At 43.9% G+C, this 21,900-nt stretch overlaps 1 protein-coding gene across 1 annotated transcript in view; it reads right to left on the minus strand.

Annotated features, from left to right (window-relative positions):
* Nucleotides 1–6,370: 6,370 nt before the first annotated feature.
* The window catches only part of LOC308165097 (uncharacterized protein), a gene marked incomplete at both ends in the record, with an annotated part of 18,888 nt that continues 3,358 nt past the window's right edge, over nt 6,371–21,900 (minus strand). Inside the window, 7 exons of the mRNA XM_080539195.1 lie at nt 6,371–6,590; nt 6,981–7,059; nt 7,494–7,583; nt 10,504–11,091; nt 13,196–13,288; nt 13,405–13,544; nt 14,030–14,198. Coding sequence (XP_080395321.1) covers nt 6,371–6,590; nt 6,981–7,059; nt 7,494–7,583; nt 10,504–11,091; nt 13,196–13,288; nt 13,405–13,544; nt 14,030–14,198 — 1,379 coding nt within the window. The remainder of the gene's footprint in view (nt 6,591–6,980; nt 7,060–7,493; nt 7,584–10,503; nt 11,092–13,195; nt 13,289–13,404; nt 13,545–14,029; nt 14,199–21,900) is intronic.

Genomic DNA, 21,900 nt, shown 5'->3' on the forward strand with positions numbered 1-21,900 from the left:
TCCAGGGGGAATGTCCCTGTAATTCGCAATTGTAAGTCGCTTTGGATAAAGGCGTCTGCTAAATGGCAAAATTAATTAAATTAAATTAATTAGAAATTGTGGAAGCAAGGCAAGCAATATTGGTAGAGCCTATTGTAATCAGCCTGCCTGGTCCGACTACGTAACAATTGAGAATGGAATGTTGAGGTGCAACAGAAATTGCATCACACGCCGTGTGCATTGGGATGCGATTTTTTATGATTTTCTCATAGAATTCAATGGTGTGAGTTGAAAATGGAATTTTGCGGCGCAACAAAATCGCATCGCACGCCGTGTGCGTTGCAATGGAATGTTGTCGCGCAACAGAAATCGCACGCTGTGTGCATTGGCCTTAAGAATGCATTTCACCATGTTAACAGGGCTGCCAAGTCTCACGCAATCACCGTGAGACACACGCATTACAACCAGTTCTCACGCTCTCACGCCGCATCTCTATTTCTCACGGCGAGAAATAACAATTTGTTTTACCGGACATGAGTTTCGTGGCATCTTTCTGCACGCGCGTTAACTTGAGTCTGCAGTCGAAGCGGCAGGCGAGCGCTGATGGAAGAAACTGTGTTCACGCGAGCTGCAAGAACGTAGCAAGCAGTGTTGCCAGATTGGGCTACTTTTGGTACTGGACGGGTGGATTCGGCAGTTTTTAGACCGGTTGGGCTGGACATTGTCAATTCCGTCTGGCAACCGTGGTAGCAAAATATGTGCATACATTACAACATCGTATCTGGTAGCCTACTGGACTGGGTTGCACCAATTTGGCGTAAGTCTTTACTAAATGCATTTGTTTCTCTACTGTAACATAACCAGGTACATTAATAATAATTGTTAAAGGAGCATAGTCTACTACTTGCTACTGAGATGCTAACCCGACGGATTGTCCGGTTGACGCGCTGTGCGTCCTAGTTTGATGTGTTGCTGTTGGTTATATAAGATCCGTAGTCGTTGGTTTGCTGCATAATAAACATTTATTGTGTTACTATGTGCCATCAATGGCTTAATCACTGGTACAAGATGAAAGCACAGGTGGGTATACCTGCTGGGCATTGCTGCCTGTCGCACCTCCGACGGTGCCAGTGGGCTGACTGCAGGGTCGTCAGCCGGGAGCCACCCTTCACTGATGTTTCGCTCCTTTAATCCCGGAACATCTCAAGGTGGTGGAGCAGTGACAGGGACGTCTCCCTGCCACTCCCTGCAGCCAGCCCTAGGATCCTCCTTTCCCCCACGCCTTGTCCTTTCTTCTGAGCCAGAGCCAGAAGCTCCCTTGTTCAGCCTCCTCCGCCAGGTCTTTGAGCGCCTTTCTCAGCTTGGATCCTGTGATCCCCAGCGACCTCAGGAGCCGCTGTGTAGATGTTCCTGTATAGCCTCTGCACCCAACTTCCACAGGATAGGTGACTGCCCTCCACCCTGCTTGCGAGCACGCAGCTGCCAAGTCTGTGTACTTTTCCTTCTTTCTCTCGAAGGCAGCCTCCATCCCCTCTTCCCATGGAACGGTCAGCTCCGCCATGATGACTGTCCTCATCGGGGTAGACCAGAGTACGACATCTGGCCGAAGGGAGGTTGATGTGATCTCGTGTGGGAACTTCAGCTGTCGATCGAGGTCAGCTCTCATGTTCCACTCTCCTCCAGGAGACAGGAGGGACCACTGCTTCGTGCTGCTGCCCTGACTTTTTCCCCCTTGCCGGACAAACTGGATCCGCTGCTGTGATGTGACTGGGCTGCTCTTGTTTGATTCCAGTCTGCGTGCTTCCAGAATTTCCGCTAGTTTGCGCAGCACCCGGTCGTGCCGCCATCTGTACTGACCCTGCGTCAGTCCCGCCTTGCATCCAGAGAGGATGTGTCGCAAGTTTGGGTTGTTGGCGTTGCAGAGTATCTGGCTCCTACAATAGTAATAATAAATAGTAATTGCAATTTACAATACAACAATTGGGGGTCCCTCAAAAAAAAGTTGACCGCGCTACGCGCGCACAAGATCAACCACCAAGGCCTCATTCTGACCCAGGAAAAACCCTGGTATGTAGCCTACTGTATAACATGATAGCCATCTATGAGCAATGCACTGTATATAAGATGACGACCAAGGGTCTTTCTGCTGCTGACCAACAGGCTGAGTCCTGTTGATGGGGCCCAATTTTCTTTTAGAGTCTGTAGGCTACTGTATTTGTTTATTAAGATTTCATAAATATGATATATTGTCTGAATTTTTGTCTTGGTTTATAAAATGTTAATTATTTTCATTTCTTGTGCTGGTTTATTATGAACAACATGTAAAATTGCAGGAAACTAGCACAAATAATTGGGTGGGAGAGAGGGGCCGCTGCCGCCAAAACGTGCACAGTTTTGGGTCGCTCCACCGCCAAAAAATCTCACTCCAAACTTTTGGTGAAACTTGGCAGCCCTGATGTTAATGTAGTGAAAATACCACCGATCATCCGTTATCAGACTTAGCTGGGGTGCTGCAGCTGAAGAGTATCAAATAGAGTGCAAGAAAGCAGCATCTGCACACTCAAATATGTGCAAAAAACGATGTTTATTGCAAGATTTCGGTCCCCAGGCTATCGGACAATGTAAACAAAAGCTGTATGACGGGTTTGTATGACGCAGTTTGACGAGGCTGAAAGCGCACAGGGTTGCCAGATGGGATTGACAATTTACAGCCTAAACTTTCTATAACCTCAAAATCAAGTAGCCCATTCGGCGGTAACCCGCCCCATCTGGCAACCCTGGACGCAATCCTGCAACCCTGGATGCAAAATGCATTTTGGGAAATAGGACCCGAGCTAGTGTCCATCGTAACTGACTTAAATATTTCCGGAAGTAATTGCTCACATACTAAATTTCTCACATACTCAAATCTTGCATACTGTACAGTGTGAACGCACTACATACTCAAAATCTACGTCATATCTAGTATGAGTAGTATGCTAGTACGCTATTCCGAACACAGCCAAAGAGGGGAATGCTCTATCGCTAAGCCACACCCCAAAATAGAAATTGTCCAATCATATCACAGCAAAAGTCACTACAGGCAGAAAACTCAGACAAACAACTCGCTAATATCTGAGGGTGAAAAGCTTCTAAACTAAATATTCTTGTCATCTTTAAAAAATGACTTGCTGTGGTAAATCAGAAATCTGAAATTTGCCAACTCCCGCATTCAGTCACGGTCGGTCAGTCAGTGAAACGTTGTTTGTTTGTCCGAGTTTTCAAAGGAGGCGTGGCTTAGTGATAGGTCCATAGTAGTAGTGGGCTTGATCAGCAAGTCCAATTATTGATATTCCAATTACTTACTTTACTTTCATTATTATTATTATTATTATTGTTATTATTATTATTGTTATTATTATTATTATTATTATTATTATTATTATTATTATGCCTGCAACTCCTCCTACAGAAATTATTTACACCAATCCAACTTTACAACGTGCAAAGACATTTTGAAACTATTTATATTTTTTTAAATTGCAACTCAAAAACTTAAAAACAGAATGATGAAATTAAATTCTGATGCAACAGTATAAAACTAATATTATAAATGCATATCGAATACTGCTTTTGCACGTGACAATACAAGACTTTTTGTAAGATTTGATGCAGGTTATACAGATTGAGACAGTTATTTAATGTTGTTATTTAACATTATTTGAAATTGTTGCACTGTCATTATAATGAAGAATAAAACACAAAAATTACACTCAAAAGGTGGTTATTGTGTTAAAGTGCAGGTTCGATGCTAGGCTCACAAAGAAATAACAGAAAATTGATGCCTAGGCTTATGTATGGGTGTAGAATTCCTTCCTATTCTGAAATACAAGTTCTAAAACAAATTACCAAAATGGCTGTCTTTATATTCCTTTCTCTTGATTTTGCGTGGGTATAAATGTTCTTGCATCATGACCCAGATACCATGGCAACCATACTTTCTCCTGCTCCCGAACAACGCACCAACCCATTCAACTCACTGTTCACTCCTCTCTCTCTCTCTCTCTCTCTCTCTCTCTCTCCCAAATATAATTGCCCTGAATGAACACCACAACCACTAAACAACTCCTCTATACACATTTATTTCATTCATGACTTTACATTTCTTTTTTCATCAACAATGGTTTGTTAATTCATCATATAACACTCACCTATCCTAATACATTTGCTAATTTCCTCAAAGTGAATCACATGAGAGCAAGATCCAAGAGAACAAAAACAAAAACAAAGACAAAAGGCAACAAAAAACAACAACAACAACAACAACATCAACAACAACAACAACATCATCAACAACAACAAATGGGAGTCATTCAAATCAGCTCCGCCTTATTGAAAAAACATGACAAATGAACTGTCAAAATGGGTGGAGGGTATTGATATCATATGATTCACAATACCCATATTACAATCACACATATGAGTTATTCACCTGTGGTAGAAACAGTCAGCATGAAGACGAATAATGTCATAATCTGGGTTATGTGGGAGCAGTGGGAACACACCATAGAGGTCCTGGTGGGAGCCAAACACATGTATGACTTCCTGCTCACGAGAACCACAGAACCAAGATAACCTCTGCCCCCCTTTCTTACAAATGAACTATTCTATGTTCTGGAGTTACTGTATGCCCCGTGACTGCAACCTACTGTGTGAGTGTCATCATCATTAGTACTTACTGGGATAACTTGCTTGTCTTACATGGAAGGAGAAACACTCCAGAATACTGTGGATTGGTTGCTAAGGTTGTTATGACTACTGTTATTAGGGTCAGATGCTATCTTCTTTATCACAGTATCATGTTTTTGTGCCATATAGCACTTTGCCTTCATCCCAGCTTGTCGACCGCTCCTAGCTTTCCAGATTGAGATGAGAGTATGAAGGGACTTATACTGTGCTTCTGACAGGCAAATATTACCATTGCATTTATTCAAAACTGTATTGATAGTCCATGTAATTTTGTGCCCTACACAATATATATGTTAACTCACATCATATAAAGGTATTTCATGTACAGTCTCGAATGCTATACATCAATTTGTTTCACACCGTACAATATCCACTCTGACTATTGCAAATGTCTATCACAACTGATGACCTTCTTAGGTACTGCATTTGATTAAATAACTCTCATATATGACACATTCTTTATTAAAAGGCATGTACATGCCAGAAAAGATGATTGACAGCTATTGCTAAGGCATTTTAAAGACACGTACAGTATATACAGAAGCAAACCGAAAAACAAGGGAAAAAAGGAATCCAAACTGCATAAATTAAATTAACAACATTTTGTGTTGTTAAGACAAAAAGAAAAATCCCAATCCACAGGAAATGTTTGAAATATACACAATAAGGTTAATATGGAAAGAAAATACAAAGGGAAATGAAAAGGGACATCCATAACAGTGGGCCAACTATCTGAAACCAAATCAAACCCACTAATCTTTCAGCCATATTGCCCACTCACTTTTGTGTGTGTGTGTGTGTGTGTGTGTGTCTGTGTGTGTGTGTGTGTGTGTGCGTGCGTGCGTGTGTGTGTGTGTCTCAAAAGTCGAAGCATCTCTGGCCTGTGCTATTGAGAGACACACTCTCAGCTAACAATGCTTTTCAGGTCTCAGCTTACCATCTTATTGAGAACCCAACCCCCCTCATCCCCTTTCTTGAAAACCCCTTGCCAACCCCCCCTCCTTACTATCCTCACACATAAACACACGTACTGTACATACAAACACATAAACATACCGTAGACACACACTCACACTTCTCCCTTCGACATGTCCACACGAAGCCCGTTCACGCACGAATGGCTTCCGCGAGTCGATTAAAACCCTTTGGCCTGGAAAAATATCCAATTCTAACCACCTTTGAAAAAGGATGATATAGCATATAGCATAACCTGTGTCTCTTGTTTTTTTTATCAGCAAACCCCCCCTTACAAGAAAAAGAGAGGGCCAGTTTTGGACCTTGTACCTTGTAACAAGTAGGTAGGACAAACCATTCATCATTTTCCAACATTAAAAAAAAATCCCAAATAAAAACAATAGAACATCCACAATACTTTCCATTACAAACCGTCCCAACCCCCAGCTGGTATGGTCAGTGTCTGCTTGGTAAGCAGGCCAAAGTGTCCATCTCCATCCCAGCCACACTCTCATATCTTATCCCAGTGTCACGACCCCCCCCCCCCCCGCGTGCCCCCCATCCCCCACTCCCCCACCCCAACCCACCCCAAGCTTAATCTCATCTCTGTCTTATCTATCTCTCCCTCCCTCGCTCCCTCCCTCTCTCCCCCACCCTGCCCCCTGACTAGACCCCCGCCCCCCTCCCCCCGCCCCCCTCCTCTCCTCTCTCACGCCAGCTGTTCCTTCTCTGGGGACTCCTCCAGTGTGATGACAGTGAACTCCTCTGTGTTCCCGTTCTCCTGGATCTTCTCTTTGTTCATCAGGGTCACCATCTCCTGCTCCCTCTCCTGGGCGCGGGAGCTGGCCACCGACGACGACCCCGCGGCCCCGTTCCCCTCGGTCCCGTCCTTGGAGGTGATCATCAGAGTCTGCTGCTTACCGCACCAGCTAAAAGCAGATAGGCGGAGGAGACACAAACATATCCAGATTTGTGAAGCGTTGTGGAACGAGAAGCCCCTAGCTGTGCCGATATCCACGATATACCACGGCTTCGAGTTCCGTAACGCTTTTATACAACGGTTACCACATTTATCTATCAATATTTCACAAAAGGAAGACGAGACAAACTTTTAACTTTTTTATGAAAAGATGTGTCAACATTCCATTTAGCCGTGCGTATGTCATGGATATCGGCACGGCTGGAACGCAAACTGACCAATAGAGACAATGGACCGGATCTAATCCGTTGTATAAGAAATGATAGACACCATAATGTCAGTCAGTGACTGTGTACATTGCGATCAGAGTTCCGTTCTGATCGGTGACCTGAGAACCCACCTCTTCCGTTTAGCGACAGCTGCACATACAAGGAGAATCGCGCCCACGGCCACAATCACCGCCACGACGATCAGCCAATCTACGGAGAGGAACAAGATCAAGAAGTTTGAGAGCAATCCAAAAGATTGAATTCAAGATCAGAATGCCCTTTCACTTGAAACGATAGCATCATATCATTCTAAATATAAGATGACTGAGGAGTGAGTGTCCCCAATAATAGATATGTAAAGCTTTGAGAGTGCATGATTAATCCATATAATCCACAATGAATAAGTCAGCATTATACAGAATGGCTTGTTTGTATAGTGTTAAAAGTATAGTCCCTATAGTTTCTTCTATTTCCCTTTTGTTTCTTTTTATTATTACTACTCGATCTTTTCAGTTTGGAAAGTGTCTTTGAGTGTCTAGAAAAGCGATATATAAGTTGAATGTATTATTATTATTATTATTATTATTATTATTATTATTAAAGGGGGGGGGGGGGGCAGGGGTCAAGGGTCAAGGGATGCTCACTTGATGTCCCGGTGCTCTCCTGGCCTGCTGGTGTTGGTGCCGCTCCCACGCCAGGGTTCATCCTCCCCCGGGGACCGGACGGCTCTGGAGCTGCACAGGAAGACCAGAGAGAGTTGAGGCATCATCATCATCATCATCATCATCATCATCAGGTTTACATTAGGGATGCAACCTCAGCAAATAATGTCAAGACAAAAAAAAAGATTAAAAACCCATCTTTTTAATATTGCCTTTAAATGACTAAATCATTACCGGTAAATTATGATTATATAATGATTGGAGCACTTTGAGCTGCATCGTTTGCAGGAAAAGCGCTATAGAAATAAAAAGTTGTATTATTATTATTATTATTATTATTATCATCCCTGACACCTCATAAATAGATGACAACTGGTGTCACACACACACACACACACACACACACACACACACACACACACACTCACTCACTCACTATGTGTGTGTATAGAGCCAGACCCCTAGAGAGTGCAGTAGATCTTGATACATTATGTTTGCAAATTGATTAATGACCTTGCCTGTCCTATGAGTCACAAAGAGGTAGTGCCACCTGTCATGTAACGATAAGGAATGATTTACTATTACAGGCTTGATGTAATAAACTGAGCATGTTAGGAACACGGAACGTGGAACGCGGAACACGGAACCTGAGTTAAAGTTGGCACCTGAGAGTTCATTGCGTAAAGCTAAGATTCATGAGTTTAATACACACGGGAATGTGTGCAGATAGAACAACAACACAAAAACAATCAGGAAAAACTCAGCGTGAATCACAATGGACCAAACAGGTCATGATGATCACCTGATGATTCTCTCAGGTATAGTAACACTTTTCACTAGGCCACGATACAGGACAGTGTATCGTGGCCCAGACAGTTGTCGTAACCCATACTGGTGTGGGTCCCCCCTCACTGTTCTCTGGACGGATGTGAAACTCAGTGGTGCACAGCAGTGTTCACCATCGGTTCATTACTGTCATGATGAACCTAGGTTCGACTGAATGCTTCAAGTGCATCGAAATGAATTGGAATGATGATATTGGGGAGCAGGATAGTCCAATAGGGGAAAAAATGGATTATAGGAGGCTCAAAGTGAGGAGTACTCTGCACTCGAGTTGATGGGGGATGGCTTCCCCTCTCTGAAATAAAAACAGTCAAAATCATCCCCCTTCTAAAACAGCCATCCCCCCTTTCCATCCCTTATTAATTTTATCAATGAACGTGATATTACTGCTATCTCGACATTTAGTTTTGCGCATATTGAGTAAAATACTGTGGGCGAGGGGGCACACACACATGCAATGACATGTTTACCAAGTCACTGACACTGAAGTCACTGATGCTGTGGGGATGCTAAACTTGTCCCCATATGATAAAATCCACCATCCCTCCTGATTTTCTGGGTACTGGGAGTACTGATGTGCTCCATTCTTAAAGTAAAATACTGTATATAATAGAAAGACAGTTGATATGTCGTCAGTATTATTCCAGCATGGTGAGTTGTGAGGAAACGTCTTGCTGTGTGACACAGCCAGTGGCACAGCAGCACTCCTCTCTCTCATCCGGTCACAACAGGGGGAACAGCCTTCTCCAAATATACTATAGAGGACACACACACAAAGACCGACTTCCAAGTCACCATGAGAAAGGTTGAAAGGTAGTCGTCAATCTGAGTGTCAAGACTAGAGAGAGAGCAGGGCGCAATCAAATGTTTTCAAACTAGATGAACTGAATTATGAACAAGGCTTACTCATTTTAAGCAGACTTGCTGTTGTTTGGGCTATGACTTGTTTGGGAACTGACTTTTTATGGCTTTTTAGTTCAATCCTACAGTTGAATAGGAATTCTGAAACCTGAAATCAAATTTCTACATTGAAATCATCTGTTCAGTGTGATCTATTTCCCACCCAACACCAGGGGGCGTTAGTTTTGTTCTCTAACTTTCCAGACCTAACCCTAACCCAGACCAAAAACTTTTCTGCACATTTCTTCCTGTTCTATAAATCCCTCTCTGTTATCTTACAAGCAGTGAATGGACTATGTGGTAACTAAGGTCATGTCACAATAAGGGGTAATTCAACATTAAGTGAGATCATTTAACAGACTTCCTCGAAGTGCTGAGGGGAATGACGCACTTTGAGATGTATATTTAGAAATCTGATCCATATGGTATCATTAAATCAGCAGTCCATTTTGAATCACCTTGGAAACAGAGCAGAAGTAAGAGCTAATAGCACAGACATAACACAGTCATGTTTTAAAGACCTAATGTGTTTTGGCTATACTAGTTAGTAGTTATTGTGTTCCGGCTATAATAGTTAGTTATTACACGAAAAGGGTTTGATTGCTGTAACTAAAGATGTGTACACCACTAAAGAAACACTTACAATGATGCATGTATTGTCTTTAGACTGCCTCACAAAGATTTCTCTATGTAATGTTTTTGATGATTATCAAGGTTATCAGCAAAATAAATGGATGTCACATTTGAGATATACTTGCAGATGTCAAGCCACATCTCACTGTGACTAACCACTTCCCTTCACCCTCAAACACCTGCAGACCAAATTCCCTCCCAAATAGCAACTGTCGGAACAAGCATTTTGCATCTGCAATGACTGGAACAAAATGTAGAGGAGGACCTATTTTTTAATGCATTTTACAAAAGAAAATCCCTCAGTCAGTGTAGCACAGCTGCTACTTTTAGGCTCAGGGCTTTGAAGATACGAGCTGCTTGTCAGCCTGTCAAAACAGTCCCTATGAAGAGCAGCATTTGTTAAAGCTTTTTTTTACCTTTAACGTATTCGCTTTGCACTCTGTGACGTATGTGAAAGTACGCTCTACGCATCTAATAAAATCATCATCTTCATTATCTGTCTTCTGTTCAGGAAAACTATCAAGGAATACCATATAACGGAAACCGAAAGGACAATCCAGGACACACGCAGGACACAAAGTAAGCACATAATCACCAAACAGGGGGTATTCCTTACCTATTACGTCCACCTCCTTCTCCTGCTCGGGTTCGATTATTTTCTCCTCCACCGTCTCCGCCTCGCTGGACGTGCCGTGCAGCGGTTCCTCCGGCTCTCCGACAGGTGTCACCGTGTGGCTCTCATCCTCATCCATCCCCGACCCGGTGGTTTCTCCCATCTCAGGGACGACCCCCCCCCCAAAGTGTTCTGTCGGGCCGACCGCCTGGGTCTCGTCCCCGGTGGGCTGCTCCTCCGCCTTGGCGGGGCTCTCCGTGGTCGCCACCCCCTCCGACGCGTCGCTCCCCGTCCCGGTCTCTGTGCTGCTGGCCTCTGTGGGTACATGTGCGGCCAGGTCCACGGCCATATCGTCGCCTACAGGTGTGTCGTCTGTCCCAGCGGCACCCTCATCCCCAGGGGCTTTGGTGGGGTCCATGTCAGCTCCGGCAAGGTTGTCAGAGTCCCCATGGGGCATGGCCGTGTCACCTTCCGGGACCACGGTGGTGTCTGGCTCCCCTTCGTCGGCCGCGGGGGCATCTGTCGTCTGGATGTCTGTCTTCTTCTCCTCGGGGATCTCGTCGACTGACGCAGGCTGATCCGAGGGGTCACCTGTGTGTAGAAGACAACATGGCCACAGTTTAGTGGGGGGCTATCTAGACAAACACGCTTGGAATTGAACTGCAGATACTGCCTGTCTGGTGAGATCGATCGCTTTCGTTTATGTTTATCCTCCACACCCCCCTCCCGTTGCCTCAGGTCTGACGACCAAGACCACCCTCAAGACCACCAGGACCAAGCTCCGGACCTGGGGTGATAGGGGCCTTTTCAACCGCAGCCCCGTCCCTCTGGAACGCCCTCCCCGACCACATCAGACAGGCCAACACCCTCCCAACATTTAAACAGGCCCTCAAAGCCCACCTCTTCAAGCTCACCTTCACCAGTTAACCCTCTCCCCCTCCCCTTCCCATGTGTCCCCAGCACTACCTTAATTAGGCCCCTATATTTCTTCTATTTACCTTTTGTTTCTTTTTATTATTACTACTCGATCTTTTCAGTTTGTAAAGCGTCTTTGAGTGTCTAGAAAAGCACTATATAAATCTAATGTATTATTATTATTATTATTATTATTATGTCTGCCTCGGCCCTGTGACAGTGTTTCACCCCGCCCGATATCAGTGATAAACAATCTCATGTCTCATCATCTGTTCGCCTATGACATAAGCCCTTATTTATGGTGGGTGAGTCTACCGTTTTCGTTCTGTAATCGAATGGGAATACGGAGGATCAAATGTAACCCATAAATCATATCACGTACACTAAGTATGCCAGTAAAAGGTAATGATGCATATTACTCATATAGCACTTTGACTTTGTTTTGCATTCACTATAGATGATGATATTGTGTTGTACACTCTAGTACAGACTCTAGACTCAGACTTTTGGACAGAGACATTCATCCATCCACAAACTACAATATGAGGTCAATTGATAAAGCACCATAGCTGAACATTGCTTTATGGGCACCCTTTGAAATAGATAAGACATGTACACTACATACACTATGTATGAGAGCGTGTACAGCACATTGAATACATGTACAGTACATGTATCAGGTCAGCTGAGACTAATCAGCTAATCATTCCAAGAGTAAAAACAAAACACGGTGCAGCAGCTTTCAGTCACACTGCTGCATGCTCCTGGAACAAACTCCCTGAAGAAATCAAACAGGCCCAAACCCTTAAAATATTTAAATCTAAGCTAAAAACCTTCATGTTTTGCAGCAGTTATGATTAAACACAAACACTTCTATCAAAGTATTTGATCAAACTATTGTCTTATTAAACGTTTGATCTATTTACTTCTTATATTTGCTTTTATTCATTTCCATTTTTATTTTCTTACTATGCTCCTCTTGCTGTATTTTTAAATAATGTATGTAAAGCACTTTGAATTGCCCCTGTTGTTTGAAATGTGCTATACAAATAAACTTTGCCTTGCCTTGCCTTTGAGAGAGAACATAGAGTACAGTATCAGTCCAAAGCCTCCCTGGTAAATCTCCATCTCCACACTGATAGATCTTTCACTATCATCCTCCCATCAGGTTCATGTTTGGCAGTTTTACTAGGTTACAAGGAAGGTAACACGATGCCTTGCCAACACCTCATAGAACATAGTTTGCTGGGCGCAGGCCAGCGGTGGGCGTGTCTAGAGATGAGGTCATAGTCAACCATGTGATTGAGCCCCAGCCTCCAGGTATTGTCCTCGTTTCACACTTTCTCCACGTAGGACCGTGTCCTGTTAGTGTGTGTGTGTGTGTGTGTGTGTGTGTGTGTGTGTGTGTGTGTGACATAACACCACCGAGGATACTCAGTACAGACCCCAACCATATGGACTAAATCATTAGCTCTCGCTCTCATCCAGACTATCACAAATGAGTGTCACGACTCCTGTTTCATAACCTGTTTCATAACCTTTTCGTGTCTCTGTCACCCTGATGTCCTAGAACCTAGTGGTTAATGTCAGGTGGAAATGGGGTCCGTCAAAAGGACAATGGCAGATAGCGCAGACATGCAGATGTTATATCTCACTTGCGTACTGTAAGTTATCGTTAACCCCCTGGGGGAAATGATGAATAACGAGATGATCATGATGATGGTGCTGGCGCTGATGATGTTGATGATACAGATGTTGTCGGCGGTGGTGCCCTACTCACCCGCAGCGTCTGCGACTAAGTCTTCGTGTCTCTGAACACTCTCGAGCCCCGGGGACTCCAGGATGGCCCCGTCACAGTTCTTGCCAGACACATCTGTCAAGAAATGTTTGAAGTTAGTTAACAATGAATAACCAATCGGTATTGAGTTCTGGGTGTGCTGCAACGATACCATTATACAGTATTACTATAGGTTGAATAACGGGACACACCTTTTGCATCATAGCAGTACGCGTCGAAGGGTTTGTCTGGTGTGTCATGATGGTAGAAGACACCGGTCAAGTTGTTGGCACAGTTAATGTGTGCCTTCTGTCGGAGGATGGTGATATTCTGGTTGCTGATCCAACCATACCTAAAATGATATGACAATCTTATCAATAGATATACAATTGCTAGTCATTGGCTTATGTATGAATTAGCTGTAGGCTACACCAATATCAACAATACCATGAAGAATTATGGCAAACACCTCTCAGTCTGTCTTTAGATAACACTGGTGAGCTAATAACTGACTTCTACTTATAGGTGATTTATAGCTAATAACAGACAAACCTTTTATGTTTTAATTGTTAATCAATGTTGTACTGTACCACAGTGTTTCAATTGTGATAAGGTAGGTGAGAGCTTTGACCAGCCTTGACATAGAATAGGTCCACAAGAAAGTGAGTAGCAGTTTAAAAAGATACATAATAAATATTCATGCATGTTTCAGTGCAACATTTTCTGCACTTGCTCCAGAAATCTCCATCGACTTGTGATTGACACACACGACTGCCGTCGCTGAACAGAAGTTCCGTGGTGTGGTTGTCATGGAGACGGCTGTGTGACCGCTCTCACCTGCAGGTCTCCAGGCCTTGGGTGTGAGCCTCCGTGACCTGCTCCTTGCTGGCGATGGTGGCGTTCAGAGCCTCGCACAGCTCCTTGGCTAGGTCGAAGGTCAACGAATAGCGCGATTCTCCCGCCACATGAAACACTCCGGCATGACTGCAGCTACGGTACTTTGCCGCTGTCAAAGAGAAGGTGGGGGGGGGGGGGGAGAGGTTTTAGTATTCAAGGAATGTATCTCTGAGACACGGAGGCAACATGGCAGCCATTTTAGGGGCTATGGTATTTGACGAATACTGTACTACTCTTACAACTGCCCTCCAGACAGAAAGCATGAGGCGGAGGAGAGGTGGGGATGTGAAAGGGACTCATTCACTAGCAACACAGAGTACATAGCAACAAACCCGGCCAGATGTGGGGGGAATAACAGTCTGTGATTTCCGATTGGCATACACACACAGTGGTACTAAAATGAGCTAAGTTATCATGTGGTATCTGCTACATCTGCTTTTAGGGGACAGGATACAAATATTAAAGAGTGAACTGTATAGCCTATTACATAATGTCATTACAATAATAATAATAATACTTTCTCTTAGCCTTTAAGGTACCCGTGTAATTGTTTGTTGTAAGAACATGCAACATTAAAACAAAGGGTAGGCATATTAATTATTCGTGGAGCTAGTGGAGCTCAATGCTAATAGGCATGCATGAAAAGAAAAACAGAGTACCGTGTATCAACAACGGTAGAAATTCAGGAAATAATGAGTAATCCATTAAGTAAAAAAAACACTTGCTATTGTTACACAACAACATAATTATCATAATTAGTATTTGTTGCTGTGGCAGAATGGCTTCGTGATTTGTTACATGGAAAGTGGTGATACTCTGGATACATACATACAGTATTTTGCAATAGAATAGAAAGAATAGAAACTGTTGAATAGGGGTCCTGAGAATGCATTTAGGCTCTCCATACAATACACACCAATTCCTGCAAAGTTAAATGAGTGTGCATTATGCTTCTCTGGAGTCCAATACACAGTAAATAGATAGACTGAAGTATGCTATGTGACTCATACATCTCACCAAGCATCAAACAATTGGCCATCTGCTTATGTTGGCCAGCTGTTTATCGCTCTGCTATAATAGTCTCTATTCGGTTGTTAAGTCTGACGTCAAACATGACGTTTAGCAATTTCCGGGTCCAAACCAGAAATTCTCCGCACCAGCATACCAGTGTACTACAGCGGTAGAATGACAGTTCAATCGTTTTTTAGACTCGGATCTATTCATAAAACAAGGGACACAGCACTTTCCCGTTTTCCCCATATTTGGCAGCGTCTTTGAGCCTCGGAAAAGCGCTATATAAATATAATGAATTATTATTATTACTGAGGCATTTCGAAGACAGCGCCTCAGCCAACTTTGGACCCGGAAACACGTCACGACTTAACAACCGAATAGCGCATTCACGTTCTGTTCTAAAAAAAAAAGGTAAGAAAAAAAAAAGACTGGTCTCCTACTCAAATCGTGTGCCTATAGTAGGTGTTCCCAATTGTGTGTCTTGGTTGATGCTTTTAGCTATAGCCTACTGGCAGGTTACTGATTCGAATGGTGCTATTGTTAAGACATTAATTGTAACCTCTCTGACTGTGGCTTGGGTCTTCTTTAAACATTTATCTGGGTCATGAGTCAGTCTCCAACACGGCCTCCAAAACGTTGTCTTGTTTCGTCTAAGCCTACCTCGACACTCTTGTAAATGGATTGCCTATCACCCAAAACAACAAATGGTCTTCACCAAGGACATTACAGTTAGCAATTCAATTTCTATAGTTTGGGAATCTTTTGTATAGTATTTCATCAAATGATTGACATACGCAATGTTGCTCTGATTCCGAAATGTCTGTAGTCGACTGAAGATGTTTAAAACATGTTCTTCTAACCATCCTAACAACCTGGAGGCTAGAGCTATAGTCAGCTGTCAACATCTGCCTGCCACAGCAACCTGACAGCAGGTGGATTTTCTCATTGCATTGGGGCTATGGGATTTAGGATTCCACTTATCCATCTTGCCAGACGAGCTGTCAACAGTTAAATCAAGTGTCCAGCACGAGAGAGACAGAGAGATATTGTTTTTTTTGTGTTTCTGTGCGTGTTTAGCCTCCAGTCCACCACTGCTAATACTGCCTAGCCGCTACACAATTCGAAGTTAACAAAGATGAATTCATGTCAAGTCATCCTCACGTAGCACATCTTCTTTATGGTCCAGAAATTTGTTTATAATCTGATCATTTTCAGTTTCCACAGGCAATTGTCAACATTTGTATAAGAGGGAGTCTATTTTGTGACAGAATCTTCTAGAGTCTCATGACATCCCTAGGGACCGGAACAGCTCCCTGATGAAGCCATGTGACCTGGTCTCTGCCCAGAGTGATTCTATCTCCATAGTGACTCTTGTGGTAGTCAGGTCTGTTATGTTTCACACACCTTTGCTAACTGCCACCTAAGCAGGCTGTTTTCATGAGAGCTTGTTCATTTACAGTACCAGTCAAACGTTTGGACACACTTCCCCCATTCAATTGAATGGAAAGTGCACTGCGAAAAAGTCAGCTCTCAAAAACAAGAGAAAAAAAAGCAATAAAATGAGGGATTGAGACTTAAAATAGCAATAGAAGAGGAAAATGTCATTTGCCAATTCGTTCTTTAAACAAGAAAAAGATATCTTAAAACTAGTGCAGGCAGACAAAAAACAAGCATAGATTTTCTTGATTTAAGATATTTTATCTTACTTAGATTTCATTTTTGCAGTGTGTGTCCAAACCTTTGACTGGTACTGTAAAGCAGACGTGGGTGAAACAGACCTGACTGTATTTTGACATTTGCCCCACGCAACACCTACATACACCCAGGAAATCACACCTCATCTAGTTTATGTCCATGGCACTTGTTGATACAGGGTAACCATGGTGATAGGCACAAACATAAGGTTGTGAAGGAAGTATGGGGCAAGAGTTGTGTCATCTCTCCAGAGGGTGAGCCACTGTCACTGCAACAGGCCACGAGGATCAGAATATACGTATAGTCACAAGGGACCACGAGCCAGAGGACCCCAGGGGCTGAGCTGTCTGCCTTAATGCCTGTCTGCCTCTCTCTATCTAACTCTGCCTCTGTTTCTGTTACGGTCTGCCACCCACCACTATATAACATTATCTCTCTCTCTCTCTCTCTCTCTCTCTCTCTCTCTCTCTCTCTCTCTTTCTCTCTGTACGGTCTGATTTATACAATACACATTGTAAGACTCATGTTGGTTTAACACTAGAACAGCCGTGCCTTTTTTTACCTACTAAAAGAGCCGCCTCTTTACAATGGTAAGCTGCTATTTACACACAACAACCACTAGTTGGCCCGCTTGTAAATTAGCCTGCTTCCTACACAGTAAAACAACAAAATAGCTTTATATTAGCTTATCCTGGTGTGATTTTGAAAATGTAAAGGATACTGGGGTGGTAGAACGCACATATCTAGGAAAAGTCATGAAAGGAGGGTCCTGAAATGTGATCGAGTGCAAAGATATAACACTTTTATTTACTCACAGGGGTCAAATGACCCCTCGTGGGGGTTAAAGTTCAGTTTAAAGTCTCGGCTCCCATATCTCACCAGAACTCTCACGGAGCACCGTTCTTCCTCAGGGAAGACAGAGGAAGCACCTGATATAACTGAATCCCATTATTAAGATTCACGAGAGCCCGCGAACATAATCCACACACCTGATGAACCTTTAGTTATGCACTTAAATTGGTTAATGATACCGTACGTATCTCCTTTTACACAGTGGGAACTCGTTCTAGACATGTCTCAAACTAAATGAAGCTTGACAGATCACTGTGTCAATGAGATGTGAGCTGTGTGAGCAGAAGAGCTCTCGCTAACAGGCCTACGGAACCGTCCTCAAACAACATTCAATATTCAAACGACACTCAACCGAAACCAGAGGGGGGGACAACTGAATTGAATGTTTAATGTTCCTTGTTCAAGAGCCAAGTCATCTGATAAGAGGGAAGTTTTGCGGATTGCATTCCAGATGAATTTGTCATGTGAATGTGGTCTTTAGGCTTGAATCCTCCTTGGCACGACTTTACAAGACAATTAGCACTGGTTCTGTTCATTTATTCAATAGTTTTGAGTTATCGTTACTCGGGACCTACAGACATGCAGGTGTGTGTCGCTTCAAAGATCAGCACCTTCACCGACAACCTGTTGCTTTATCTGATCTATGTATATTTCATTAGAAGACCAGCTTTAACTAAGGGAAGCACGGGGACAGCATTGAACAAGGAACAAGAACAGGAATGAAACACTAGCACATGCTCTGATACATATCTGACATAGCTTATACAGTAACTGTATGTGAGTCAAATGAACACAGTGTCTGCTGTTTGGTAGAGCTCTCTGTGTCTTGAGTGTTTAAAAACTAGTTTAGATTGACTGAATGTGTGATATACAGCGCCCTGCGTCATGGGATAGTGAAGCGATTTCTTTTCTTTCCACTCTACACTCCAAAAGTTTGTATTTGAAATCAAACAATTACTAAGAGGTTAAAGTAGAGATGATCAGCTATTGTGTGATGGTATTTGTAAACATATTGGTTTCACCATTCAGAAGTTACAGCACGTGTTTTACAGCACTCATAACTTAGGCAGGGCACTGTAGACTGGATGTGAATGGTTTTTGCCAGTCCCTTTTCTCTGAGGCATTTTTCTGTGGAAAAAATGCAATGATGCAGCAATGACATTTGCTTTTTTATGACTTGCCATAATAACTGTTACGTAAAAGTAAAAGTCACTTTGGAAATGCAGCTACCTCACCGAGTAAACATTGTCTCTGCGAAGGTAAGATATCTGAGATATCTACAACCCCCCAGCACTGTGTCTCCAGAGACACCTGCTTCTCCCTATACTTTGCCTCCTAAGATTTCTACTACCCCCTTGTACTGTTTCTCCAGTGTCTACTTGAAAAGGAATACAAAATAAATGTTCTTCCTCCTCCTTCCCCATCACGACGACTGCCAGTGGCCGCTGGCCTGAGCCAGATTACTCTTCCTGCTACAACTGTGGTGGATTGATGATTTACAAAGTTGTTTGTGCCCCCCCCACGCCAAACTGCCACATATGGCAGAGACCCAAAACAAATACAATTTTTGTGGGGGGACGGACTTATAATGTAACTATGGGCCACTTGCAACGAACGTGTGTTACCATAACTTCCATATTCCTTGATTCCCAGGGTAGTGTTGGTCTGGATAGATAGATGCATCTGCACATCAATGCTGAATGTTTCATTCCATTTGCCATGTCTCACTTTCAGGTAATGGCAGTGGAATAACATAATAGACAGATCTGTCACTGTGTACAAGCGGATTTCATTCTGAAGGTCATTACCGAAACAGTTGCTATTCCAAGGAAGTTACCGCAATTTAGCCGCTAACACGCTAGCAACGTCGCAACACGTCCCTAAGTGTTTCACTGTGAGACCTTGATGTGGTACACAAACACGAGCGAGCGCACACGCACACACACACACACACCTCCCACACAAACCACAATGTCCCTGAAAAAGAGGAAAAACAAACTCCTGGGCCTTACAGACCTGGTCAGAAGGATCAAAGTGAACACTGCCTTTTCGAGAGGGGCTGAAAAGATCGGGAACACATGAATCAAAGGTGTTCCCCATTAGCATGCAGAGAGAGTGGGGCATGGGGGCGTCTTTATAAAGTCCAGGGGATCCTGCTATTCCTAAGGCAGTGACTTTCACCAAAGCTGCTATTGTGAGTTAATGGAGTTGAAAGGTGCCAGAGAGACCACGGAGAGTCTGGCTTTACAGAGGCTAGAGAGAGAAAAGGAGCGTTTTTTACACAGAGGATGCCAAAAGCTCCAGCTGCTCGCACTGGAAGAGTGCAGGCTCTCCTCTCTCTCCCCTAAGCCTTCCACCACAACGGGACTCTGGGACATTGACCTTCCACACTTACGGTGACTTGAGCGGTAACTTGCCGGCACACATGTTAATGAGCAGCCGTGTATCTGACTGTTAGTTGTATGTATGTTACGGTACATGTGGGAAAACGGTTCATGTCGGCATTTCAGGGGGCCATGGCAGCATAAAACGTCGACTTGGTACATGCTGGCATGTCTAACCCTAACCCTAACCCTAACCCTAACACCCAAGCACCTAACCCTAACCCTAGTTTTCCCACATGTACCGTATTCCCACATGTACCGTAACATATATACTCATCCAGATCATATTTCTCAGAAACAAGACTCAAATATACTGCACTTAAACAAGAGACAGTTCACAATACAGTACATGTATAATCTCTTTATCCACGGGGGATCTTCAGCTGTTCCGTTCAAAACCAAGAGAACTTGTGACCGTCCGTGTGACATTGATCTTGTGTCTCCATGGTTCTCTTTGCCAAACCACCCACCCCCCCCCCCCCCCCCCCCCCCACCGCCCCTTCTCCAACCTCTGCCTCAGAAGAAGTGCGCTGTCAGCATGCATGTTATGGCTAGCCCTCACTCGGCTGGTCACGGGTCCACAGACCGGTGGGACAGGTGAAACATGAGATCCGCCTCAGACTAAAACTCACCCAAGCAAAGTCACCTGAAGGACTCTCTCTCTCCCACCCCCCCACCCCGTCTACCCCCCCACCCTCTCTCTCTCTCCCGCCCCTAAGTCTTCCTCCATGTTTTTGAAAGCTTGGCAGTAAGAGGCTATTGCTTCTCAACAGCTTAGTCATCAGTGTGTCTCTCCCCCCCCCCCCCCAGTTGACTTTCAACGACTTTAAGCTCATAGATCATCTAAAATCTAAAATCTCAAAGCCAAAAGCCGAGAGAGCAGATTTTTTTAGGAGATAAGGCAAAAAAAAGAAAAAAACCTAGAGTGGATAATCCACGATAAGAAAAGCAAAAACATCAGCCACACACAATCACACGACGCTCGAAACATTTGTATGACTAACGATGCGCCAAGGCCAACACTACTTTACAGCCAAATCACTTCACCTCTGTATTGGTCCCTGATACATAAATGTGGGTTGCTACTGCTTTCTCTTCCAGATATTTGGGGGGTTTCGAGATCACTGAGTTTGCCTCATGCATTAAGGATCTGTATACATTACCGAGCTCTTTGGAGCAGCTCTCCCCTAGTCTACAAAGACTTCAGTGTATATGAGGAGGAAATAGGAGGCAGGGGGTGGATGGGGTGTGTGTGTGGGGTGGGGTGGCGGGAGGGGGGGGGGTTGGCTACTGGGGAGCCCGAGACTCACAAAAAGGCTTTAAAACGTAATTAATAGGTTTAACAGCATTCTCAGAGATACAGTTAGAGCTGAAATACGAGACCCCCCCCCGTCCCCTCATTTTAAACATCCCTTTAAATGCAGACCGGCGTCCGAGAGAGATGAGTTGGAAACAAAAAGCCCTGGAGAGAGGGAAGGAGGAGGCGAAGACTAGATGAGAGAAGGTTGTGTATAGGGTGGTTCAGGACTCTGTAGGCTGAGGGTAGTTTGTTGGTTGGTAGAGGAAGGCAGAGTGGTAGAGAGTGGTAGAGAGGGGTAGAGAGAGGTAGAGAGTGATAGAGAGTGATAGAGAGGGGTAGAGAGGGGTAGAGAGTGGTAGAGAGGGGTAGAGAGTGGTAGAGAGGGGTAGAGAGGGGTAGAGAGTGGTAGAGAGGGGTAGAGAGGGGTAGAGAGTGGTAGAGAGGGGTAGAGAGTGGTAGAGAGGGGTAGAGAGGGGTAGAGAGGTGGTAGAGAGGGGTAGAGAGTGGTAGAGAGTGGTAGAGAGGGGTAGAGAGGGGTAGAGAGAGGTAGAGAGAGGTAGAGAGAG

This window comes from Nansenia antarctica, assembly GCF_963989245.1.
Source record: "Nansenia antarctica genome assembly, chromosome: 9".
Taxonomy (NCBI): domain Eukaryota; kingdom Metazoa; phylum Chordata; class Actinopteri; order Argentiniformes; family Microstomatidae; genus Nansenia; species Nansenia antarctica.